The sequence below is a fragment of the Tremella mesenterica genome, assembly GCF_000271645.1.
Source record: "Tremella mesenterica DSM 1558 unplaced genomic scaffold TREMEscaffold_6, whole genome shotgun sequence".
NCBI classification, from domain to species: Eukaryota; Fungi; Basidiomycota; class Tremellomycetes; order Tremellales; family Tremellaceae; genus Tremella; species Tremella mesenterica.
In genome coordinates this window covers 787,315-812,762 of record NW_006711230.1, presented here as the reverse complement: position 1 = coordinate 812,762, position 25,448 = coordinate 787,315, and the positions used below count along the sequence as shown (strand labels likewise).

General features: G+C 46.9%; 8 protein-coding genes across 8 annotated transcripts in view; 3 read left to right on the top strand and 5 right to left on the bottom strand.

Annotated features, from left to right (window-relative positions):
* The window catches only part of TREMEDRAFT_62833 (uncharacterized protein), a gene marked incomplete at both ends in the record, with an annotated part of 3,126 nt that extends 1,518 nt beyond the window's left edge, over positions 1-1,608 (bottom strand). The window contains one exon of the mRNA XM_007005058.1: positions 92-1,608. Coding sequence (XP_007005120.1) covers positions 92-1,608 — 1,517 coding nt within the window. The remainder of the gene's footprint in view (positions 1-91) is intronic.
* A 402-nt stretch (positions 1,609-2,010) lies between these two features.
* Positions 2,011-3,839, top strand: TREMEDRAFT_71784 (uncharacterized protein; the record flags this gene model as incomplete). The annotated part of the gene is made up of 8 exons (XM_007005180.1): positions 2,011-2,179; positions 2,384-2,503; positions 2,580-2,698; positions 2,742-2,832; positions 2,979-3,091; positions 3,205-3,467; positions 3,533-3,674; positions 3,816-3,839. The coding sequence occupies 8 exons, from the start codon at positions 2,011-2,013 to the stop codon at positions 3,837-3,839; spliced, it is 1,041 nt and encodes a 346-aa protein (XP_007005242.1).
* A 266-nt stretch (positions 3,840-4,105) lies between these two features.
* TREMEDRAFT_68967 (uncharacterized protein) lies at positions 4,106-7,759 on the bottom strand (the record flags this gene model as incomplete). The annotated part of the gene is made up of 11 exons (XM_007005141.1): positions 4,106-4,839; positions 5,120-5,234; positions 5,370-5,612; positions 5,661-5,873; positions 6,126-6,127; positions 6,178-6,390; positions 6,442-6,487; positions 6,610-6,690; positions 6,754-6,819; positions 7,056-7,505; positions 7,745-7,759. The coding sequence occupies 11 exons, from the start codon at positions 7,757-7,759 to the stop codon at positions 4,106-4,108; spliced, it is 2,178 nt and encodes a 725-aa protein (XP_007005203.1).
* A 300-nt stretch (positions 7,760-8,059) lies between these two features.
* On the bottom strand, positions 8,060-11,048 carry TREMEDRAFT_62830 (uncharacterized protein; the record flags this gene model as incomplete). Its single annotated transcript, XM_007005057.1, has 11 exons — positions 8,060-8,426; positions 8,585-8,776; positions 8,830-8,961; positions 9,152-9,340; positions 9,505-9,631; positions 9,749-9,929; positions 9,978-10,029; positions 10,080-10,208; positions 10,309-10,560; positions 10,673-10,805; positions 10,934-11,048. 11 exons carry the CDS (start codon positions 11,046-11,048, stop codon positions 8,060-8,062), a joined length of 1,869 nt encoding a protein of 622 aa, XP_007005119.1.
* Positions 11,049-12,696: 1,648 nt separating this feature from the next.
* On the top strand, positions 12,697-15,058 carry TREMEDRAFT_31189 (uncharacterized protein; the record flags this gene model as incomplete). The annotated part of the gene is made up of 8 exons (XM_007004848.1): positions 12,697-12,783; positions 12,841-12,870; positions 12,909-12,935; positions 13,134-13,277; positions 13,441-13,537; positions 13,641-13,715; positions 13,938-14,113; positions 14,837-15,058. The coding sequence occupies 8 exons, from the start codon at positions 12,697-12,699 to the stop codon at positions 15,056-15,058; spliced, it is 858 nt and encodes a 285-aa protein (XP_007004910.1).
* Positions 15,059-15,504: 446 nt separating this feature from the next.
* On the bottom strand, positions 15,505-17,112 carry TREMEDRAFT_31421 (uncharacterized protein; the record flags this gene model as incomplete). Its single annotated transcript, XM_007004876.1, has 1 exon — positions 15,505-17,112. The coding sequence occupies one exon, from the start codon at positions 17,110-17,112 to the stop codon at positions 15,505-15,507; it is 1,608 nt and encodes a 535-aa protein (XP_007004938.1).
* Positions 17,113-17,905: 793 nt separating this feature from the next.
* Positions 17,906-21,315, bottom strand: TREMEDRAFT_31415 (uncharacterized protein; the record flags this gene model as incomplete). Its single annotated transcript, XM_007004875.1, has 8 exons — positions 17,906-18,112; positions 18,344-18,529; positions 18,588-18,650; positions 18,800-19,310; positions 19,473-19,734; positions 19,907-20,161; positions 20,229-21,027; positions 21,181-21,315. Coding segments are annotated over 8 exons (2,418 nt in total), but the record flags the coding sequence as incomplete, so codon positions are not given.
* Positions 21,316-22,832: 1,517 nt separating this feature from the next.
* Positions 22,833-25,409, top strand: TREMEDRAFT_62827 (uncharacterized protein; the record flags this gene model as incomplete). The annotated part of the gene is made up of 4 exons (XM_007005056.1): positions 22,833-23,200; positions 23,271-23,868; positions 23,921-25,258; positions 25,332-25,409. 4 exons carry the CDS (start codon positions 22,833-22,835, stop codon positions 25,407-25,409), a joined length of 2,382 nt encoding a protein of 793 aa, XP_007005118.1.
* Between the last annotated feature and the right edge of the window lie 39 nt (positions 25,410-25,448).

Below are 25,448 nucleotides of genomic sequence, written 5' to 3'. Positions count from 1 at the left end.
TCATTTTGCCATTTCCTTGGCCTTATCCCTCTCCTGATTCCTCCCCGCTCGCTTTTCCCTTGCCCTTCGCCCTCGCTTGAGCATCTCTAACTCCTTCATCTTCGCCTTTTCCTTGTCATTATCTTTTTCTGGGTCCTCTCCACTCGCTTTCTCCTTGCCCTTCGCCTTCGCCTTGAGCATCTCCAGTTGCTTCATCTTCGCCGATTCCTTCTCCGCGTCATCATCTGTATCTATGGCCCTCCCCTTGCCCTTGTCTTTTCGCCCGTCCTGCGCATTCAGCATTTCCTTTTCCTTCATCATCTCCTTCATTCTTTCCCTTTCCTTATCTTTCTCGTCTACGTGCCCATGTCTCGCCTCTCCAGGTTTCTCCTTCTTCTCCTGAGCTGTTTCACTCTCCGTCTTTTCCGGCCGCTTACTCTCAGCTTGCTTCTCCCTTAATCTCTCTTCTTGCTTCTTTTTCAGAATCTCCATCTGCTTTTCCTTCGAAATGTCATCTTTCTTCTTCTCGACCTTTGCCTCTTTCTCTTCCTTGTCCGCCTTCCCTGACTCCGAGGTTCCCGTCTCTGACCCTGTCTCCTCATCATCCTTCTCCGGCTCCTTGGGCGGTTTCTGTACCATCAATTTGCTCGCATCACGCGGCACGTTATCCCACCACAGCGTTCCCCTGGGTTCTCCCGGCTTCGGATGCATGCCATGTGGAAAAGGTACCAAAGTAGGCCGCCAACCTCTCATTGTCAAGAAATGATTATGATGCACTGTTGGTCGATCTTTCTTCTTCTTCTTTTTCTTCGCGCCGGGCTTTTTCAGGATAGACTTCAATGCGCGATAGTCGCCAGCCATGAGTGGGTCGTCCTCTGACGAGATACCCCCTGTAGTTTCCCCCGATTCCTCCTTTTCACTGTCTTCTCCTCCCAAACTCTCTTCTCTACTTGACCTCATCTGATCTCCGTCATCCCCATTCCGTCCACTGCTTTCTGCTGGCCTTGAGCTTTTCATAGCGGATTTCAATGGTCTGCCCTTGATATCAGACGAAGAACCCGATCTCGACTCCGGAGAAGAGGAAGATGAATCTGTCGAAGTCTTGTACTGAGATGATGTGGATGAACCAGATTTCTCATCGTCGATCCTCTCCTTCCCTTTCTCACTAGAAGGCGGTGACTCGGAATCAGATGACGATCGTCCACGGGCTTTCTGAGCTCGTTCTGGCTGTGTCAATTTTGGGGGTTCCGACTCGTTCGAGGCAGCTTCCATGGCTTCACGTCGGATGCGGTCTTTCTCCAATTCTTCTCTGGTCACCTGAGATTTTGCAGAGCCGGTAGCATTTTCCGCAGCCTTACGCCTCGCCCGCTCCCTTTCCATCTCCTCCCTAGTCATCTTCAAACCATCGGGTTTCCCTTCAGAATCGCCACCTCTTTCCGCTACGGCTTTACGCCTCGCGAGCTCCCTTTCCATCTCCTCTCTTGTCATCCTCGGTCGTTCTCCACCACCCTCAGCAGCTGCTTTCCTCCTGGCGCGCTCCTTCTCCATCTCTTCTCTTGTCATCGTTCGTCTCTCTCTGCCATCTTGGGCTTTTGCCGCCGCTTTACGCCTCTCGCGCTCTTCTTCCATCTTCTGCCTGTTCTGGGGGTTTCGTGTGGTTGCTTTATGGTTTTTCCGGATTCTCTTACCACTTTTGTTGGTACTTGTCGTTGATTCTCGTCAGTCACGTCAATTATAGTCAGTGTATCTGAGTTGAACATAGGTCAGTAGGAGCGGAGGTTGATGCTGTGATGGGATTTAAACGAGCTAGGAGTAGAGAAGTCAAGGGAAGGTGAAATGTCAAAGGTTGACCTAGCCAACATACTCTATCGGCGTTACTCGGCATTATGGGGTTTGGTTCTACCGGTTATCAAATCACCTCCTTTGACCGGTCGGTCCACGTGCGTGTCCCCCTCCCATTCAACCCTCCCCCCACTCAAACTTGATCTTTTTCCTTTCTACTCTCTACTCTCTACTGTCACTCTTGAAAAGATGCCCCAGCCATCCATTCAGCTTAAAAAGTATCTATGTACTCCCCTGCCTACCTTGAGGGAACAGTATCCTCCGGGGACCGGCGGGACTGGACCAAGAGCTGAATGGCCACAGGGGACGTTGAAAGGGGTTCAAGTCATTGATGGGTTTGTCGACGGGGTCAGAGAGTGTGAGTCGTGTCACTATCTCCTAATCGTGAGATACCGACGGCACTCCGACTTATTGTCATCAAACCTATCTGCTCCCCTACATGACAAGTATAACTACGTTGTCAACCCATTCGATCTTAGCTCCACACCGCCTCTTCACCTGCGACCCTGCCAAGTCAAGTGGGGGGGAACGGACCCAGTCGAAAGTATTATCTGACGACCAGACATTGACCAACTTCCCACGGACCCCGTAGCGCCCCATCCAGCACACAAATACCCCAAATTTGTTCAAGCTATCACCACAGTTCCTCAGACACTTCGTTCGCCGTCTGATCTGCAAAAATGTCAGTGCAATTCACATCCCCTCATGCCAGAATTTTTAAGTGGATGAAATGATCTGGCAAAAACTCATCTTTTTAGGTCTATCGACACTTCCACTCGCCGCCGTCTCCACGGTTCTCACCGCCCTCGAAGTGGATCAGAAGGCTGTTCCGGCAGTTCCCGTGGCCCAAGCTTTGGATTCGGCGGGGTACGAAAGTGTACGTGGGCACGTCTATGCCACCATCTTAAGCTGATGGTCAGGATGGAGGGGAGGAGAGTGAAACACACGCTCAGACGGTCAGGGACGACAAGACAAAAGCTTGGCATTGGCGGTACAACAAATCACCTCTTGGTCAGTGTCTCCCCAACCCGACTATTACCAATCCTAGCCTTCGGCCATTGCTTGACCCGTGTCGTCTTGTGGTAACAATGTCAGGGGCTCGACCCGTCACTGTGACGAGTATAAAAGCCAGGAAAGACAGTAGAGTTGACACTCAGGCTCGGGCGAGTTTCTTCTGGTCCAGGAAGGAACTCAAGACGTCAAGCTAGTGGTGCGAACTATCAACTCTTCTGCTTTCACACCGGCCGATTGGGCAGAGTTTGTTGTGACAGTGAGTTTTCCCAACCTACCCACCAAATTCCAATCTGACCCCAAATACTTTTACCGAAGCCACTTGGATTATACACGCCCCCTGTGGAAACATGTCTTCGGCTGACAGACCAGGGAAAATACCATTATGTCACTAAGAACAAAGCTTCATGGTATTGGTCACGCACATGGGGCGCTTGCAACAGACTCAAATGCAAATACTGGATATTGACGGACTGGCAAAGATGGAGTTTTGGATGTTTCGATGATGCCTTGGAGCATGGTTGGGTCAGTCCTGTGATGGCTTATGACGCTGTGGAACCTAGCGTTTTGCAGTCTATATTTTACTGGGCAAAGTGGGTGATCCTTGTCAACATTTCTTCCAAGGACAGGGATAAGCCGGAGATCAATCACTAAAGAACAGAACTTCTATGGGTCAGACACCTTTCCAATCGTCAAAGAGAAACTTATTGGGCACGACAGAATTATTTCCCGCTAATCCCGCTCGACGAGTCAGTGTGTCGGGTCGATCACCAGAGATGAATGCAGCTGCTACGCTCAGGGCCGCTTCGGGAAGTCATGTCAAGGTGGCTAATGAAAGTGATGTGAGTGATTTGTGTATCGTTCTCTGTACCTTTGTGTTCTGTCCGTTCAATTGTCTAAAGTTTTCTACTTTTCCCACATTGGCCTTGCTGTTCTCTATGATTAGACTGTGATTGGTGATGAGAAGCCCTCATTAATGTCAGATTGAAGAAAGTGACGCTGAATGATTTTACGAATGAAGGACGGTGAATTGTATGATACGAAACCATGTGTATAAAATGTCAAGCATGCAACGGACGACTGGAAGTCATGATTTTGTTTCTATCCATCTGATCGTACAACATTGGAATTACCACATACGGTTATGATTGGCGATTCTCCCATATACCCATCAACCTCCAGATACACCCCATGTCACCTAGTCGACCTGAATCAAGCGTACATGTCTTAACTCTCTGGAATCATCCTTATGAGATAACTCCATCTGACTCATTCATCCAACAGCTCTTCTAGACCTCATAGTCTTCCCAACCCGTTCAACAGCTCTATTCATCCATTCTTCTTCCTTTTCCCCAGAAAGAAGACCAGCAATAATACCTCCAACTAAAGTATCACCCGCTCCTGTTGTACTGACAATTTGACTCTGTGAGATATGAGGTGGTGGGTGATGATGTATCATCAAATGGAATGATGAAGAGATATGTATATCGAATCGATTTTTGTTTTCTTTCTCCATTACCCTTTCAGTAACCTCTGACGAATCATCCTGTTTGATAGGTGTATGATCTCCAGATGGACTTATCTGAGAACTGTGCTTTGATATCAAATGTGAAGTTGTGGTCGAAGTTGACATTTCTGCAGAAGTCGATTTTGAGTTCGTGGTTGAGGTTGGAATTTGGTCTAAAGTTATATGTAAAATACCTCTCGGACCACCTTTTAGCCAAACATGTTTCGTAATCTTCAACAATCTTAAAGCATGTCGTACGATCTCAGAATTCCATCCGTTCCTTGAGAGACTCTCCAACACCTCTCGAGGGATATCCCTGTTTAGATCCAGATTTAATTCGGGAACTGCGTCTATCCGATTAGAAGAACGATATAAATGTGAAGATATAATCTCTAATTCAAGTAAGTTTGGGGATAAATGTGTTAGTTGATAATTCGGAAGTTGATCAAGTGATTTGAGTAAATGAAGGGATTTAGATATTGATGTAGGATCACATAAAGCTAATTTCATATTAGTTGTTCATTCTTCACTGATCATGATATCCTCAAATGAGAAGTAAAATTATAATACATCACTTCGCCAGCTCGATGAGAAGGGTAGGGAGGAGAAGTAGTTGAAGTTCATCGTCTTGACAGCCACATGGATTTTTGAAATTGATCTGCACTTGGGGATATTGAATTGAGAGTGTTATTGATCTTCATACGACTAGAAAGATAACGCGTGGTAGAGAGATATGTTGGAGATATTCAATAGAAAAAGGGAAGGAGGATGGGAACTTACTAGGAATTTTTAATTTCATACAAGTTTTTAATAAAGCGATAATACTTTCAGGTTTAAGATTCAGGTCGAAAGCTACTATCTGAACCCCGGGAGTTTGTTCGATAGCATGTATGACCTATACAAATCAACATTCTCACATACACTCGATTGTAAATGATATGTCCTTTATATATCAGGCAGGATTGGAATCAGAGCTTCTGAAAAGTTGTGAAAGGTGATTGACAGTTTGAGTGAAAGAACTGAGACTCACCTTGTCAGGGGTGAGATTATGTATGATATCCATATCAGCCACACCTACGACTAAATCTTGTTTTTCTAACATTAAAGAACAAGATGCTGTTCGACTTCCTACATGATTGATCAAACCGTCGGTACGTAATCCCGTTCGAAGCATTTCACTTTTTAGTATTAATCCCAGATCGTCCGTTATTTCTTCGCCCTTTTGACCTTGTCTCGTGAGATTATCCTTTGTAGTATCTCGATCTTTCTTCCCCTTCTCCGTCAGATTGTTATTCTTGAACCCGAGTGTGGATCTTGGAACGATGGTAGCTCCTATAGCGCTGATGAGACGGACGGAATTTGGAGGTAAAAGATTTTGAGCAGCTTCAGCTATATTACGTCCTACTCCTCCTGGGGATACCCTTATTTCCCCTGGTGTGGTCGTACGATCTTCGAGTGATTTGGAGGCGGATGAGGTTATATCAATCGCTGCTGCTCCGAATACCAATACTGTTGGTTGTGGAAGAGTCTCGTTCTGCCCATCATCCCGTCCATTACCCCCGCTCTCTAACGAGAAGTTGTACGATTGGGTCGGATGCGATATGAAGTTATCAGAGTCAAAATTGCTTGTATTGGCAATGGGTTGAGGTGCTGAATAAGAGGAAGTTGAGGTAAAATTTTGAAAGTAAGCGATACTAGTTGCATTAATCTTTTCGTTCTTCTCCGATTTATTGAGTTCTAAAGCTACCGCTGCTCCCACAGCAGCATTATTCTCGATAAGTTTCACGTCTATCATTAGTCAGTACGATAATCAGAGGACTAAACTACGAAACACTCACTCAGTTTTAAAGCTTTCCCACCTGATAATTCTCCAACTCGTTTTAACAACCACGGAGTCACTTCTTTACCTCTTTTATCTATACCTTGCTCTACACTCTCCCTAATGGCAATTTCGACAGATTCTTGAACTTCTTGTCCTGCTGCAGTGTATGAAGAAGGGATAGGTACGGCGAGGAGAGTTGAGAGGGGTTGAGGAAGATTTAGGTTTGTATCTACCATTAGCGATATAAACTAACTAAGTGGATAGGTAAGGGCAGCCTCACGGATCAAAGAAGCTGCGAAAGTGGGATCGCGAACTTGCCATGGGCTCTGGTCGTTAGTTTGGGTCTCTAGTAGGGAAGCTATCAATCAAGGATGATGAAGAGTCATGAGGGGGAGTGAGGTTTGAAAGTAGGGTCTGAGGAGTTACAGTAGTAGATGATTGAGCTTACTTTGTACCCAGAAGTAGGAGAATAAAAAGCGGGAAAATCATGCTTGTCACCATACGAAGCCACGCAAACTCCTTGGGTTTCCTGTCTTCGTCAATGATCAAGATCCAACATTGGTCGAGGTCCCAGTAGCGAAGATAAACTCACGAGTACTTCCAACGTTTTCGGAATATCTAAAATACTCTTGGCTCCAGCACATACTACCGCAACTGGCTATTCATCAATGCTCCTTTCCTTTATTCCTTAACCCCTCCCACCCTCTCACCCTGCCAGCCAGGTCTATCCCAGCTCACTGGTCCCAATCACGATATTTGTGTGGATACGATTCTCCATAATCGCTTCTACACCGCTAGAATGAACACGAGGGATAGAGATATGGGTATCTATTTTCGACTGCCAAAGAGAATATAAAAGAGGTGAATGTGGAAATATCAATGTATAAAACTCACCGTTCTTCCCAATTCCATCAAATCAGCCGAAATATCCATACTCTTCTCTGCACCTCTATGTACTCCACCTATACCTCCCGTTACAAACAACCCAATCCCTAAACTCCGAGCTATAAACATAGTACCAGCTACCGTCGTCCCACCTGTTAAACCCATACTTATCACAGCACCCAGATCTCTTCTCGAAACCTTGACTGTCCCGGTAAGTCCAGGATCTGACAATCGTTCCAATTGAGAAGATGTAAGACCGACATGGACCACACCTCGGAGTATGGCTATAGTGGCTGGTGTCACACCTTCTGACCGGAGTATAGATTCGACTGACAGAGCTGTGGAAAGGTTGGTAGGATGAGGCATGCCGTGTGTGATAATGGTGCTTTCTAACGCTACGATAGGAGAGTGTGTTGAAAGTGCATGTTGGACTTCTTCTGAGAGTACTAAACGACCGTTCTGAGCTGTCAGCGTGGCTTTGGGGGGACGAAAAGGAACAGACTGACCCATCGTTGGAGGTTATGATTGATGGAAGAGATGTGACGGGATAAGAAGTGATGTGGTCGCCATGAGTGTTTTCGCCATGAGTGTTTAGGACGAGAGATTGAAGTGATTACATCTCTAATCATGACGTTATGGAAAGTGATGAGGGTAAGTATATCTTATATGCCTTGATATGAGCACACATATACACTTACTTCTTCCATGTTCATCGTGATAGAGTAGATGTTTCGTTTGAAAGTGGCATGGTGGCACCTTCTATCTATACATGGTATCAACACCCATTACTACAGTTAAGTAAGTATCTGTCTATCATTCTGCACCATACTCAAAGAAAAGTGTACAATAGCTAGCATAAATCAGACAACTCATGCATCAACTCTATCCCAAATAAAAACAACTAATCTAAGAACCCATGAAAACCATCCTTCCTCTATCATCTAAACGTCCTCCCCCAACAAAAGAATTATCATATGAATTATTACCAAAAAAGGGTTAATTTGTGTTTTGATTTAATCGCGATGACCTTGAACAGGAACTTCGTAAACGTAAGCGTCCGAAGGTAATTTCTTCTCTTCGTCCACTGGGGATGAACCTTCAGATTCATGAGGGTGACCACCGATGGAAGCACGAGGGTCGTAAGAGTCGTATTTGGAGTGACGACCATAAGTTATGAGAGCATCACCAGGAAGATAACCATCTGTTTTTCCAAGACTTTCGAAAGTACCATCGAATTCTCCTTCGCGACCATAAGGAACGATAGGTGGTTTGAAGAAGTGCATTCCGACGAGGTAGACGGCTCCTGAGACACCGAAGGCGATAAGGAAACCAGAGTTGTAAATGTTGACCATGGTGTGCATGGTAGGACTGATGTTGGTACTGGGATATCAGCAACTACTTACTTACACAACCCTTCCTCTACGTGACACCGTGATGTCTGTGATAACGCCCGACGACTAGATGGAGGAGTGGGAAGGGGGGAGGAGCGGATGTGACGTTGTGATAGGAAGGGAAGATATATCCAAACATAAACTCACAGGTAACTGGCAACGAGACCAGGAAGGGGAATGGCGATACCGACAAGCCAAGCTACGAGACCGACAAGGTTACAACCCCATGGTTTGAAGTAGTAAATACCATCGGTGTGGAGTTTGCTTCCTGTCGCGGCGAAAAGGGAAGGAACGTGAATGTTACCCTTACGGACGATGAAGTAATCGGCGAGGAGGATACTAGTTTGTGTCAACATATGACCTTTGACAATGGCGAGGCAAGATAGACTTACGCAATCATAGCACCACAGAAGAAAGTGTAAGAGTTGAGGAAGATGACGAATTTAACACCGGTGGTGATGATAGACCAAGGTTGTACGACCCAAGAGAAGATCATGAGACCGACTTGCGCACGGACGATGTTCCTGTGTTGTCAGCAAGGATCTCATTCCTGTCTTGCCGAAAGGCTCCGGGAAGGGGCGAGGGGGCATAGAGTATTCGCGTCCTGTCTTAACGAGCCAGACAGGGAAGGTGAGGAGATAACGGCATGAGTGTAAGGAAGATGGATGAGGGTCAAGATGATGAGACGGTGTGGTGAGATGTGATTCAACTCACAACTTGGTAGGCCAGAGAGAAGAAAAGTCACAAGCAGAAGGAATGTTGTTGGCGAACAAGTTGGTACCGATGGTGGCCCAGATTTGAACGAGGGCGAAGATGAAGATACCAGCACGCCAGGCCGAGGTGACGTTGTTTTCGAGGATGAGTTCACAGATACCCCATACGTTCCACGAGTGGACACCCCAGCTAACCAGTCAGCGACGACTCCACCACTGTCGATTAAGATCATCTGACTTGAAAGAGCCACTGCAACATACAAGTGTTCAGCGGTAGGTGGACGATGGATCTAATGGAAAGTCGGACAAGGGGAAGGGGGTGTGGGAAGGGGAGGAATGAAAGAGATAACACACATTTGATAAGACGCAGCTCCGGCGGAAAGACCAAGAGCGGTAACGATCATGTTACCAACCCAAAGACTGATAGCCTGAGGAATAATGGCGGCACTGGGGGTCGTGGCGTATCTGCCCAAATCGGGTTCTGAAGTAAGTCGTTTGCTCTTTTCGAAGTCCGTTTCCCCTTGCTCTTCTCGTTATATGAGAAAGTGGTCAGAATGTGTTGAAGAGTGTATTGGAGATGATAATGGTGATGACTCACGATTGATCAACATGGGAGCGATACCACCGAAACAAGAGTTGATACCCAACATGAAAGCCCAAGATTGTGCGCTGGTACCTTTGGCGATGGTACCGTTAAGCACTGAGAAGTTGAGGGATCCGCCGGCAAGATGAATAAGTCCACCGAGGAAACCGAAAGAAACGACGGGGAGGAAGAGAGCCTGTGTTGTTAGTCAAGAATATTCAAATAGATTCGAAGTAAAACTCACTTTGAGTTCGAAGATGAGTTTGATCATACTTGGATGAACGAAAGCGAATGGCCTAAAGTATGTCAGTCAAATACCAAGAAGAAAGATGAAGTAAAAACTGACATGTGGAGACAGAAACAGATGAAGTAGGCTACCATTTGTCTAGTCGTCACATGAATGTGTTCGGGGATCGTGTTGGCGATGTGTCCCCACCCGTTGGGTGATACAGCTAGCAAAGCCATGTCGAGCATTCTATTGATCAGCTCGGTAACTATCATTTTCCGGTGCCATGGACGGACGAGAAGTTCTAAGGAAAGGGAGGGAGAATGAAAGAAACCGAAACCAAACTCACAAGGCGCAATAATAGTTTTGTACGGCGAACCAAATAATAGCTACGGAACCACGAAGACCGACAAAGAGTTTAGACAAGTTCATACCGAATGTTGACCTAGCCCAAACTGGGAAACCAATGTGGTATCGAGATCCAACACGAGCACAACCGACAGCGACGATAGCAATGAGGAATTGACCGACACAGGTGGCAGCGATAACCAGTTTGTACGACAGACCGAAGGTAAGAAGAGCGGAACCTGCAGTCCATGCACTAGACTTATCAGCGGTGATCTCTCATCGTTACCGTTTTCTCCTCCGCCATGCCTGGAGTTGAGAAGAGGGAAATTGTGAAGAAGAAAAGGAAGAAAAGAAAAGAGACTGACCCGATACCGTAGTTGGTTCCCCACCAGAGAGATACATAAGTGAGCCAACTCCAAGTACGCATTTGAGGTGGAGTAGGAGCTAAATCTTCATTTATCCACATGGTCCTGTCACCAGGTTCCATATGAACGAAAGCTGTTGATTAGCATATCTTCTCTTTCTACTCTCTTTTCGTTCTACAATCAGGAGTTAGTCTGCTTGACGAAAGAGGAGGAGGAGGAGTGGAATGTAGGAAGAAGACAAAATCCCGTGCGATCACTCACGTTTCCATCCTGAAACCGGACGAAAGTCATTGGCACCTGCATCGATAGCCGATTGAGGTTTTCTCAAGAAACCAACCTCTTTCCAAACCTCTACAGCTTTCTGGCGGAATGTCATCGTTTTCCAAGTTGTTAGGTAAACGAATGAAGTAAGATGAAAGATGAATCGAAAGTCTTTCGAGCTTTGAACTTTGTAGATGTAGTCACACAGCGACCAATTCTCAAAGCTCCAAGATGAGATACTAGCGTGCGTACAGGAATGTAGATTCCGATAACGATCCATAGATCCGAAATCCGGAACATATCCCGAGATATCCGCTGATTTGGGCTCATGTTGCCGAAATCTCCGGTGTTCCTGAAGTCTGAAAATACCTCTGGGATCGATTGAGCTTCACTCGTGTTCCTACGTTCTCTCTGCTTCACTCGGAGTCTTGGGCGGGTGACCGAAGGCCAGAACTTTCTTATCTGCCAAAACGACAATTGAGTCTGGCGATTCAAGTTCTTTCAAGTCATTTTCTTTTTTATTATAGCGAAGTAAAAAGGGGAAAGAGGAGAGGAGTGAAAAGGCACGTTTACCACTCTTCCCTCTTCCGCTTAAAACGCCTGTGTTATTCGTCGGATCATTGAGTTTGTTCCCGTTGGACAACCATATTGTCACCTCCCTGTGGCCTGTGGGTTTTCGGCTGTCACGTGAGAGACCCAAAACGACCCAAATATTGATACGACTAAAAAGGTCGATCGACCCTGAATGTTGAGAGGAATTCCCCGATTGTCGCAGTGTCCTTATCGATGGTGCCATCCCTCCCTACTCCAATTTTCCACAAGTCGCCGGCATCCCCCGCACATCTTTGAGATCTAAAAGCGGTCTGGTTGGTCGGTGCTCCAACTCTGCTCCAACGTCCAGAGGGCAAAAGTTCAGTGGCCAATGGGTGAGCGTTTGTTCAGAAAGCGGATGGTAAGGTGTATCTCCGAGAACCTTTCCCGATCGGGAGCTAGTCACCGATTTTGAACCATATCTATCCGGCTAAACTCGATGATCCCGTCGTCGTTCGTATGGTCGCCTTCTCCTTTTCGTGTTGCCACCATCTCGAGAGTACGAGTAGAGTAGTGTAGTAGTAGTGAGCTGCGGAGATGTCGCATCGTCGACCAATCAACAGACTGTAGGCCATGACAGGAATAGCTAAGTGAAGTTTCTAAGTAATCACCACGTAGCTAAGTAAGCTCTCTTTACCTGGAGACCATCTTTGGGGAACAGATTGCGACTGATCTACGAGTATCCTTGAAAGTAGGTAAAGTTTGAGCGAGGGATTGAAAGCTAAGATGTGCCTCGACTACTTACCTACCTACATGTGGGATAGTGGTGTTCCTCTCGAGGCACGAGGCCAAGTAACAAAGCCCGATTCAGGAAATCATCACTAACCCATCAACGACCACTAGGATTGGCAACTTCAACACCACTTTGGCATGGTGATTCTCTGACTGGTCCAGATGACGATACAGCTAATCTGACTCGTCCCGACAAGATCAGCCAAGCGTTGTGTTCGTTGAAGTACAGATAGATGAGTAGGGATCCGCCGTCTCCAATGTCATGACCAAATTTTCACCTCATGTTGACCTACCATCATCCATGCTTACTCCTACCATACTACCACGTTACTGGCCATGCTGTGTGTGTCTATACATGTATACATGTAAAATCCTCTCCTTCTTTCTCCCTCGCCACTTGTACTCACTTACTCACTTGACCGAGTCGAGAAGAAATCATGATGCCTTCTTGCCGAGTGACGAACTTGACGACACATAAACTCAACATCTGTCTCAAACAAGTCACCGCTCTTCATTTCGAGAATGGGGTGAGTTTTCTACCTATCTGTCCTTTATCTTCTAGCGTCAGACAGCTGATGGTCAAGGTGGAACCGGGTCAGACTGTCAAGTTCAAAGTGGGTCCAAGGGGTTTGAGAAGGAGGCTCATGATCAGCCAGGGAAAGTGTGGTTTACTTTTGAAGTTGGTCCTCTTTCGTCTTCCGATCTCGCCCCTTCTCTTCTTCCTCTATCAGATGATCCAATACCTCCCTTTCGCTTTTCTTCCCCCTCGGACGGATAATTTGGTCGTGTGCCTCATGAAGAAAGCGGGGTGGGGGCGTGCGATCCACGAACGGTCGGGAGTGGAAGGTTAGTTGATTGAGGGGTTAACTCACCACAGGCTTTGGTCGACGATGGCGAGAAAAAAACTCGATATTCAATCTTGAAATCAGCAGCTACCATCGCTCTTCTCTCAGTAGCAGTAGGTGCGGCTGTAGCTACGGCAGGAGTTGCTTTATTACCAGAAGCCGCTGCTCTGGAGGCGGTGAGTCTAAAAATTATTATTCATAGCCCGCCTCTCGTCAAACCCCGACTTTGTTCATCACACTACAATTCCTCTTTTGTGACAAACAAGTAGTATGGAAGATGTGGGAGTTCGATGAGTGAATCGGAGAACGGTAAAGATGAAAATGTGTTCTGACATCCAGGCTGCGGCAGCATCGATAGCTGGGGGTTTTATAGCAAAGGGGATGATCATCACCAAAGGTGCTCTGATAGCACATTCAGGATCCATCGCTAAGCTGTGTAGGTCTTCTCGTTCACTTTTCTTATTTTCCCATCTCGGACAATCCAGACAGTTGGAGCATCAGTCGGATGTGCTCAGTACATGGTAACAGCTGATCTGTAGCTTCCATAGCTTTACCCAGAACTATCGACCGTCTTTCTGCAGAATTGGGAGGTTTGACGGCGTTGCAACGAGAAGGTAAGAAGTCATCTTTAATCTTCTCTCATCTTCCTTCATCCACTACTTATCTCAGATGACCTTTTGATTTCGCCACCGACGTCTGGCTCCGACCGAAAACAGTCCGAGAAGGATCACTAGGCGTGGACATGACTCGCCGTCGATTGAAAGTCTAAGGTCAAATAAGGCTCTACAAATTCGGAATTTGTCGAAAGTTGAAAGATTCTCTCGCTGATGTGCAAGTCCTGAGCATCATAGCCTCTCCCACACTCTCTTCCGATGTCAGAACCAAAGCTCTCAGTCTTCTCAGTCAACTACACACTGCATACACAGCCGACAAAGCTCAATCGACTCAACGACAAATCCAGAATGTACCTACTATCGATCCTCCCGCCTCTTCAACAATATCGAAAGATACAGTCAATCAAGGTGGATCATGGTGGGATAATTTATGGATCCAAGTTGGTCCTTCTGTCCCCGTCAAAGACACCAACTTGTTTCAGTCTTCCTCGACGAAAGGGAAGCAAGGGGAAAGCGGATCTTCGAGGAATGTGGGAAAGTCAATCCAAGTAGAGAAATCAAAGTCGGTGGATCAAGCCGGTCCATCGGACCTTGAGAAGGACAAGAATGCAGAAAGAGGTCTAGTAAAACTTTGGATGGGACGATCGAGAGCTGTTCCTACTCTACAACTAAAAGATGATGGTCATCTATTGAAGAATGTCAAACCTCAACAAAACAAATCTGTATCGAAAGTTGTCAACTCGTCATCAAGCTCTGGAATTTCGGGGGGAAACCAGGAAAAGACCAACTTGACTCAATGGTCATTAGGGAGATTTATAAAAGATGACAAACCGAAACTTCCTATACCTATAGAGAAAGGAGTATCTGTGGGACATGTTAAAGCGATACAGGTCAAGAGGACATCTCTTCAAGAGGGAACGACCGTGATGAATGGTACGACGATGAAGAAAGTCATGCCAGTGACTAAAGGTACAACGATGAAAAAAGATATGTCAGTGACGAAGGGTACGACGATGAAAAAAGATATGTCAGTGACTAAAGGTACGCCAATGAAGAAAGTGATAACAGTGACAAAAGGGATAGCAACGAAGAAAGAGACGACGGATGATAAACGTGAAAAGAGTTTTTGGAAAACATCACTCATTGACCCAACACGAAAATCAGATAAACCACTCCCAATTCCTCCTTCCGATGATAGAGTAGAAGGTCGAGCGATCCGTACAGGAGAGATATTACGTATTCATGGGATATATATGAATAAAAGAAGAGAGTTCGAAGTTCGATCAGGAGAAAAAGGTAGGTTAGAATTATGGGATAAGTCAGAAGGGAAGATGGTGGGTTAAAAGCAAAGTTTTTGTTCTCTTGATGATTGACCATTCAACTTGTGGAGATGTGTATGGAGGAGAGCTTGTGATACACTTACTCACTGTTGATGTAAATTGGGAAAGAGATATTGGTTTTGTGTTTTGAAGCATGTAACTTATCGTATGAAGATGTGAACAAACTTCCAATCTGATTCTTCGTGCTGCTGATTGGGACAAGTCAAGATGTCTTCATGCTCTTACGAATAGAACGAAATAAGTACGAGTTTGTACATAGTTCATCCGAGATGTGATCTTTCCCTAGGGGGATAGGAGACACGACAATACGAGTCAGATCCAGATATCAAGGCAGGAAACGGATTGTAGGGTTGGTCAAACAAGTATATCATCATCATACATATTCTTCACACTCTCCATACATACAGCATCAATAGACTCAAAACAAATCAAACATCCAAACTTCAATGTCATACTTCTAACAACTTACTAGCATCCCTAGTCCTTACAAACTCCCCCGTTATCCAATCAGACGGAGGACATAATCTATAAACGTCCGCAACCAAATACAAACTACCACAAACCACAATCAAACCTTTCCCTTCCATCTTAAGTTTATGAATTGCCACTTGTATAGATTCTTTTACATCTTTACAAATCTCAACATTATCAACAAGTTCTCTAGCCACAGTTGATAATTCTTCCGGAGGTACAGATCTGACCCATGACATATTCTCCACTGGTGAGAAAGTAGTTGATATGACTGTATCTCCTTTACGTAGAAGAGGGGATAAAACGCTGTTTATTGTTTTATCGCGAGATGATGATAGTGCTATGATGAAAGTTATATTTTGTGAATGAATCGAGTCTAGGTATTTTCTCAATGCTTGAGCGGAATCGGTGTTATGTGCACCATCGACCAATATGGCGTTCCCTAAATTTGCAGGACTGGATATATGTAGAGGAGGTGATGAAGATGTAGAAGTAGGAATAGAGGATGAGGTGAGAAGAGATGATGAAGTTGAAAGAGAAGTTGCAATTGGGGATATCAATGATAAAGATGTATATGGTATCCAAGAACATCTACCTTCCCATCTTGTTTTTTCAATCCCTGAAACGATGGAAGAATCTGTGATTTGAGTCAATTTTGATTGTATGAACGTAGCCCTTCGATCAGTCCGAATACCATGTAAAATCGATAATGTTAATCCTACATTCTCCAATTGATGTTCGCCAGGAAGGGGGAGATGAGTTTGAAATGTCGTTTGACCCGCATCGGATACACATGTAGTTTTGACCAATCGACCATTGAGGCGAATAGACGATGTTGCTCTTCTCACTCTGGAGGATAAATTCAATGCTACTTTGGACGCCGTATCACCTGCTTCAGGGTATTTTTGTGGTCCGATATAGAATAAACTTCCTTCCTTTGCAATCTTCGCCTTGTCAGTGGCGATTTCACTGATGGTGTTCCCCAAGAAAGAAGTGTGATCGAGTCCGACGGAAGTGAGTCCGGCCGCGAGTTGTAAATCATTTTCAATTATGTTGGTAGCATCTTTAGCTCCTCCCATACCACATTCAATGATCATGACATCCAAAGAGGGAAGTGCCGTGTTGAGTAGATGAAACGCGGTGGCAGTGGATAACTCAAAGCTGGTCGCCCCAATCCCGAATTGTTGATTCTTTCTTTGTACCGTCTCAAAGGCCATTCGATAGTGTTCAGGATGAGGCGGTCGGCCATTGATTCGGATTCCATCACGTGGTTCTATAAGGTGAGGAGAATTGTATCGTCCGACCCGCAGATCAGAAGCGACGAGACAAGCTTCCAACATGGCAGATACAGATCCTTTGCCGTTCGTTCCGGCTAGATGAATCGTTGGTACTTTCAACACAGGAAGACATTTCATGAGTCGCACCATGCGGTCCAGTCCCAGATCGATCTGACCTCTACCCGCCGGAGCAGGCTGGAGTGGGGGAGCATGATTAATGTGGCTAGGTGGATGTATTCGAGGGGTGGTTTGATTGTACCGATCCTGAGAAGGTGTCTGAGATATTTGACGTTGATAACTTTGGTCCATCGGAGGAGTATATGACGAAGCTCGGTGATTTGACGAATTGTGGAAGTGTGAAGCACCATTCGGCGTCATGATTGGCGGAGCCATCTGATACGCCCGAGGGTCACCGTAGTATCCTTGCGGGGGTCGAAATGGCATCGGTGTATAGCCTGGTATGAGTGTAGGGTGTACACGTGTCTGATACGCTGGGTCGGGATAGGGAGACGCTGAAGGTGCCTCACACATGAGCACACGGGATGGAATCGGCTGAGAACCATTAAGGATGTATTGTACGTCACCACGATGAGAAGGCTGCATGTGACCAGGTGGACGTCCGGCATACGTCGCTGAAACGTACGGAGCTCCATTGGGAGGAGGGTGCACCTTACTCGGTCCGGCTAGCGGAGGCTGAGGCTGAGATTGGGATATACTGGTGGGACGAGAGGCGAAAGGTTGATGACCATTTGGATAAATTTGGGATGACTGACTACTAGTCGGGACATGTCGGTACGAGTAGTGAGGAGCGGGTTGAGTAGCAAGTTGTCTGGGTTGTCCATTGCTCATATTGAGTCGTACAGTGGTTGACGTGGAGCCGCCTGTGCTTGGTGACGCCACTGGCGGTATTGACGTGGGCGTCGGAGCTGTCGTTGTTTCATGTTTGCTTTTCCTGTCATGCGTGTATTCCTTGGCTGCGCCAGGTCAGCCCCATGTACCATATCCAGCTCAAAACTCACCATATTCATTTTCCAATTTAACTTGAGGCCTGTCTCTAAATTCGATCCTCGACCAAGACTCGAATGTTCGGTGACTGGGTATGTCAGCTACTGTTTCTTGGCATTACACGAGTAACTGACCCATTCTCGTGCTGCACCTCCACCACCCGGCTAGACTCGATAGCAGAGAGCAATGTGACTTCGTAAAAGCTACCTCCGGATTTGATCTTGATCTTGGAACCGGGGAGTAGCGCCATAACCTTCTGGCGGAGTGCTTCTGCCTCCTGACGTTTCTTTCTCTCTTGTACCTCCTGAAGTGTCAGCATTTACGAGCGCTCCATATCTCCTCTGCCGAAAGTACCGAGCACTCTGCCACAATGGCACGGAGCATAAGATGTTGGATTATGTGAATGACGCTGAGAGAACAGTACAGCGGCCATCAACAGAATATATTGCTCTTGCGATCGCACCACGATTAAGGGATGGAGATGACAATAGAGCGGAGAATGGTCAACCACGGTGAGAGGAAAGGAGACACTCACGGGGTTATGGTTAGGACACAAACAGTTGACCTTGATAGAGTTGACCTGTTCAAACTCATGTTGCGTTCCGGGAGGAGCATCATCAGGCAAAGGCAAGGGTACCCATTCCTGCACTTCAAGGACTTCAAACACCACATCCTCCGCGGCATTGGCGCATGAGACATGGAAGGCACGTGGGCATTTCCCCTTGGAAGTCAGCTCAGGTGCATCCCATACAAAGTATGCACAAAGTGAGGGTACTTACCTTGGTACATTGCACTTTGGCACCGATCGCAGCGAGCTTTCTGTCTGTACAAGCAGTGCATTTCTGTACGTCAGCGATATATCTCAATTGATGAACGATGAAGTAGTCATAGAAAACCGCGATTGCTGATAGGTCGCGCCTGACCCCTATCTGTTACATGATAAAAGGAAGAAGTATAAGGAAACAGCGGAGATGGAGCAGGAGATACTGACCAAATTCCATCTATCCGTCGGGATTGCATTGACATTTGCGATTACCCCTACCAATTTCCCATCGACCTCACGATCATCGACCGATGTCTCCGGGATGGCCAATGCACAGGAACGGTGAGCAAATAAGCCAGGCACACGTGATTTTGACCGAGCTTGAACAACTTCGTTGGCACCTTCGACCATAGTAAGGCCCTCTTGGCTGAGAGACGGGCAGAAGAGACACGGATAAGAGGGTATCTCCTTCTTGATAGCTGGAGGACGGGGCTTCGATATGTGAGTCGCCTTTTTGCTCTTTTCCATACCGCTGATAGGTAGCTTCGATTCATGCTCTGGTTCTTCAGTCTCGTCACTTTGCGAGGCGTCCTCGGGGAAGACGGTAGATGTGCGAGGACGTTTTGATGTTGGAGTGTCGGTGGAGATTCTGGAACGTTTCTTCTTTGCACTTCGCTCGTTGTCGATGGCTTCTACCAGCTCTCGTTCTGCCAGCATCTCATCGACGTCGATGCGTACACTGAAGTCAGTTGACTTGATCCTGTTGCGAACCACACGCGAGAGTGTGAGCGAAGCACACAGACGAGACTAGAGCAGTACAAGTGTCCAAAATCTGTCAATGTGAGACTGTGGAAAAAGAAGTGAAAGGCGGAGAATATCCAGAAATGAGATTGTCACATACCTGTGGCTCACGCATTCACAAACCTTTGCCCTACGTCCTAACTCCACCCAACTCTCGAGGGCGAAATTTATACTCTCTGCACAATTGAAACCCATATTGAAACCAGCATGATAACCACGGGGATAAGTGATGACGAACTCGTTCTGATGTTGGACAAGCATGTTGACGCGTATTTGCTGCTCGGCTAGACGTGTTGGGGAGAGGGTGAAAGCTTTGTGTCGGAGGAATTGGTCGCATGTTCTAGCTTCGACGGGAAAGTATTCTATCGATCAGTCAGAATTATTCGACCCATCACTCCTACTGTCCATCTTGGTGGCGGACGTTGTGACAACGTATGTATAATGATTCAAACATGGTGGCATGAGAGAATCGAAGTTGAGGGATAGAAAGAAGAAGAGTCGTCATGAGGGCAGATAGGCAGATATGCAACTCACGAGCTATGGTCCTTTCGAACCTTTCTGCCTGGACTTGTGGGACAGCGTACCAGAACTTTGGAGCCCCAAAATGGATATAATTGATAGAAAACAGATCCATATCTTCGACATGCCAAGCGAAAGTCGCGCCCCACATGCCAAAGTACAAATAAGGTGTGTTGACACCTGGAAGCTGTTTGGTAAGGTTACATCTGTTGAGCAAATTTGGGAGACATGAGACATTCCATGGAGTTGCTTTATCCTGAAAGAGGGATCCTGAAAAATCAGCTTTAGGACACAGTGGCAGACAATCAACGAATATGAGGATTGATAGAGAACCCACCTTGTAGATCCGCCCCGTACCATGCAGCCTCCGCTTGACCTAATCTCCGCCACCATTTCTTTGCCATCTCCTTACATGCTTCAGGTGTATAATCGGCAGCAGAAGTGTCCTCCGGTAACCAATCTTCTGAAGGCTTGAACCCTTCATACCAAGGTAAGTCCGCTTTCCACTTTTCCTCTTTCGACCCATTCTTTGTCTTCGTGACTGGCGAGGTGACAGATGTTGTTTCCAGCTGTGACAGAGGCTGGAGTGGTGTTTCAGTGGTCGAAGCTTCATCGTCCTTCATTGAGGTGTCTTCCACTTTGACAAGTTCGGGTGAAGGAGCACGTGAAGGTCCTGGCTCTGAGAGATGTTCTTCATCCACTTGTATGGAACGTTCTTGTGCTTCCCTAGCTTCCTTTGCCTCTTTCCTACGTTTATTATCATTTCTCCTCTTCTCATTACGTGATTGCCGTTCCGCTTCCCTGGCGGCTCTGACCTGCTTGCCTTGTTCGGTATCTCTATCTCTGATAGGATCTACCATCTTAGGTCCCGGTCCCGCGTACTTGGCTGATTGCGCTTTGTGATACCATTCTTTTACTGATAAGGGACGAAGTCTGTTCTTCTCAACGTTGATAACGCGGAACAAGCCCGTTTGACCGTGGAGTTGTTGTTGGATAGGGGAAGAAATACGGACGTCTGCAAGTTGGTTGGGTGGGATGGGAGGTAAAGAAGCGACCCATTCGGCTGGAGGAATAATCTTGACTATACCAGAGCGTTGACCCCAAGGAGTGGTTCTCTCCACGTAGCCTTCAAAGTCCTAGGTCCCAATCAGCGGGTCTTCCTGATGAATACAAAAGTCGTAAAATGCTATATGATAGGATGACGATAGGGTCGGCAGAGATTGCGCAAGGTAGACCAAAGCGGATTGAGTATATAGAAGGACATCCTCAAGCTCGGGCTAGTGACTTACCTTGAACTCTTCCATGGTCGGCCGAAAGACTGGTATACCACGTCTCGCCTCAGGATCATCTTCAGGGGACACCCATTCTCCTTCTTTCGGTGCCCAGATGGCTTTGGCAGTGAGACTTTCGTCGTTGTTGACAGGAAAGCTGCTTGGTCAGTCATGACGATCTGCAGCGACACATCGTCCTCTTCTATCCATGACGTCCTATATCCCCTTACATTCACCTTCCCAGTCATGCAAACTGATCCTCTACACTATGACGTCTTTTGCATCTTTCGACATAGTCAAAAAAGAATGAATTGACTTGTGCACAATACTTAAAAGGAACGGGAACAAAATTCAATGTCGTAATCTACTAAACCAGTGTCCCAAACCATCCAAGTAAATTCAGATCAGAGGGTGTTTTCAAACACAAGGCAAAATTTAGAGATACTCACAATTCCGCCGGTTGGAGATATCTAGGTTCTACCTGCCGTATCTCCTCCTCCTCCAGATCCATACCCATTTCTAAATCAGCCCGATCGTGTGGCGATTGTTCCCGATGTATACCTTCATCCCCAAGTTGTTTCACACCTACAACGATATTCGCATCATACCCCAATTCAGGCGTCGGGGGAGTTCTGGGTGCACCGTGAGAAGAAGGGGTACCTGAACTGGTAGATACATCAGGATGGGAAGGTTCTGAAACTTGTATGTGGGAAGGCGGTGGGTCGGTCATGGTGATTTCTGTCATCGTTCTAAGATTCAAGTCATGAGAATATGTTATAGTGTTGAGTGATGATATGCGATTGGGAAGAAGATGAAATGAGGGGGGGGGGAGGGGGGGAGGGGTCGTGGGTTGTGGAAGAAGTATGGTTGGGAAGGAAGTGGGCGATCGGGCGAATGGCAAAAGTGGATAATCCCGACGGAACTCGAATTAATCCCGACGAAATTTTGCCACTTTCTCCCAAAATACGACGTTCAACTCCCATATCCCGTCACTACTGACCCAAATACCTTCACTATTAGAAAATCATCTTTCCGTGGCTTTTCTGATATCATTGGAATGCCTGACGCCTTCTGAGTCTATTCATACCATTTTCGGCACAGCTTTCGGAGTATTGACCACAGGGGCATGGGCAATGTCCCCAGCCCGAAATCCTACTTCCTTTTCGGTCCCCTTTCGGCCGAATTCGGGAGCTTTCGGTGATAGTCACATACTCACTACTGACTACCAATCTACCCAAGTGAATAGCTTCTTTCATGTATGTAAGTATGTATGTATGTTCATGTTCATGGTAATACATCCTCTGAATGCACAAAACTCTCTTAAGGATCCATCATGTTGACGTGTCTGATGGTGATGTGTTGATTGAACTTCTACTAAGTACTAACACGGGCTGACGCGATTTTCCCCCTTTTTCATTCCTTCAATTCACTTCTTCTCTTCACTTCACTTCACTTCAGCATCTTCATATCTTTTTCCAGCATACATTAGCCAGCGTTTTTCATCTGCTCTCCACTGCTCACTCTCAACTGATCTCACTGCTCATTCTGCATCTGTGTGCTTCATCTCACCTTCCCCCTTGGCTCGTCCGAATTATCTTATCATCAAAATTAGAGTCTTCCCACTCCCCCTTCCTCCCAATCTCTCTGACCTCTTTGACCTCTTTCTCAAAATGCCGAACCCCTTCGACCCAAAAACAGATAAATCCAGTGTAAACCCTCCGAAGGGTTACAAATTACACCCCGACCATGTTCACTTCCAAAAGTATCTTCAGCCACAACACCCCATTTGGAAGAATGAGAAATCACTTCGTTCTTTTCAAGCTGAGATAGGGTTCTACCTCCAGCCCTGGTGGCATGCAGAGCCGAAGTATCTTCCTCAGCTTGCTGAAAAGCTAGGACTTCGGGAAGCTACCCCGAAACAAATGAAGGAAGAGGGTATTCGGGCGATTACTAGAGGGTCACGATGTTATTCGGCGGATGAGTCGGCCACAAAGCCAAACTGTCATGTCCAGTTTTGTGTTTCGGCTTTCAATTACACGTGAGTATTGGTTTATCAAATATGGCTCCCGAATTCGGGAGAAATTAACGAAACTCAATGCTGATCTCAGACATCCCGAAGTGAAATGTGTCAATGTACCTGATGGTCGACCAGTGTTTCTCAACCGTTGGGACGAAGGAAAGTTTCGTGTCTGTGTGCACTGTTATAACTCCACAAAGCCCCCTCTCACCTGCTCCCTCAAGGGCAAGCCGACCAATTTCCTTGTCGAAGAGTCCTCCGAAAGTGAAAAACGACCGAAAAAGTCATCACAAGGTCAGGACAAGCCTGAGGACAGCTCGGATTCTGATTCGGACTCATCGGACTCTGAACATTCACCACATCCCTCCCCTCCGAAACCTCGCCGGCCAGCCACCACAACACGCTCCACAAGAGCTTCGGCTCCCAAGAAATCGGTTTCTCCCCCCCCTCCCGAAAAAGGAAAAGGAAAGGGAAAAGAAAAAGCTCCCCCTGCAGCTTCCACGGCGATTGGGTTCTCAAATGCGCCACTGCAGCAACCGGTAGGACCGAAGGACAAGCGTAGGACTGCTAGGGGAGGCACTGTCGCAGCTGGGGATGCTGCAAAACCCGGTCCGAAATGGGTTGTCAGACCTTCTCCGAAACCTCTCACCGAAGCGCCTACGTCTGCTAGAGAGCAACCTCGTTCGGAGGTGAGTTTTCTAGGTTCCGAACTGAAAGCAAGTCTCAGCAGCTGACTTTTAGGGAGAAACAGAACTGTCTTCTCCAGCTGGTCCTATTCTTGTTCAAGATTCCAGCTTGGGTCAAGATGATGGGGAAGAAGGACCTCAACCGGAACCATCTACAGCCCGAAATGAGAGGCCACGATTCCCTCCCCGCCCTCCAAAATTTGCCGATGTTGTTCCCGAAAAGGAACCCTCCGAAATTGCCCCCCCCGTTTTCTCTGCAGGTTTGCCAGCTGGGGTTTCTCCGATACTTGTCCGAAGTAGTCCTGTTCATCCTCCTGTGAACAAGCGTGCCCTGGAGGATGTAGAAGAAGTCCCAGGCCGAACCGAAACGGCTCGTCCGTTCTCCATTGAACAAGGTCCTCCCCAGCCCGAAATGGATCTTACCTCCAAAAAGGTGCCCACAATGTCCCCTGTTGGTCCTGTTCCTTCTCCTGCCGTATCTGTTCGACAACAGGCCGTTCCCTCTGCTCTAGACCCATTTATAGCACAAACACAATCGGTTTTGGGTGTTACATTGCAAGAATCACCAACAATCCCTTCGCCTCACCAAGCTAAAAGTGTCACACCGGCCCCCTTCCCCAGCCCCTCCCCTGCTCCGAAAGCAGGCCCTCCTCCAAACCTTCAACCTGGGTCTTCTTCTCTCGTCTCTGGCCCTCCCCAAATCTCCCCACTACCTACCTCACTGCATACGTTTGCAGAGGTAAAGCAGTGGCTACAGCAGAAGCGCCTGGGTCGATCAGGTGTGCAGAGTCTTCCTGGTCCAAACCCATCAACCAATGTTCCGAAACCCACGATGGCTCCGAAGCCCATAGTTCCTCCACTCTTTGCTTCCCAATCGGCTCCCCCTCAGACTCCACCTCCCACTTCTCTCATTCGTTCTCATTCAGAATTCGTTGGCTCTGGTCCCACAGCTTTGCCAGGTCAGATACCCTCCATTCCTGTCACTTCGGTCAATGTGGTCAGTAAACTCCCTCAAATGAACCCACCACTCCAGCCCGAATTTCGGACCCAAAGGCCCACTGTCCCTTCCTTGGACCAGCCTGCACCCGAAAAGGTTGTCCCTTACATCCCGGCTCCACCGTCTACCATGCCCGAAGTTGAACAGTGTCTGCATCGTATGAGTGAGTTTCAAGAGACTCAGGCTCAGTTTGAGGAGCAATTCTCTTCCCGAATGGTTGCTCAAGTTTCCGAAATGATAGACTATTACCGAGAAATCAACCGAGGACGTCATCAAGCCTTCTCCGAAAGTGTCACACAATCACTTTCGGGTGTGAGAGCTATCAATGGGACATGGAGTGAATTCAAAGCGCGGTATGACTCGGTGGTTTCTGAAAGAGATGTGGCTCAAGGAGAGGTAAAGACACTGGACCGGCTGTACAAAGAGCAGATTGATAAGAATGAGGAGAGAGATCATGCTGTTGCCCGAGTCACCGCCGAAAAGGACGCCGAAATTGCTTCAATCCGAAAGCAGTTGGAGGAGACTCAGGAAGGGCTCAAGACTATGAGTCAGCAAATTGTCAGGCATAACTGGTATTATAATCAAA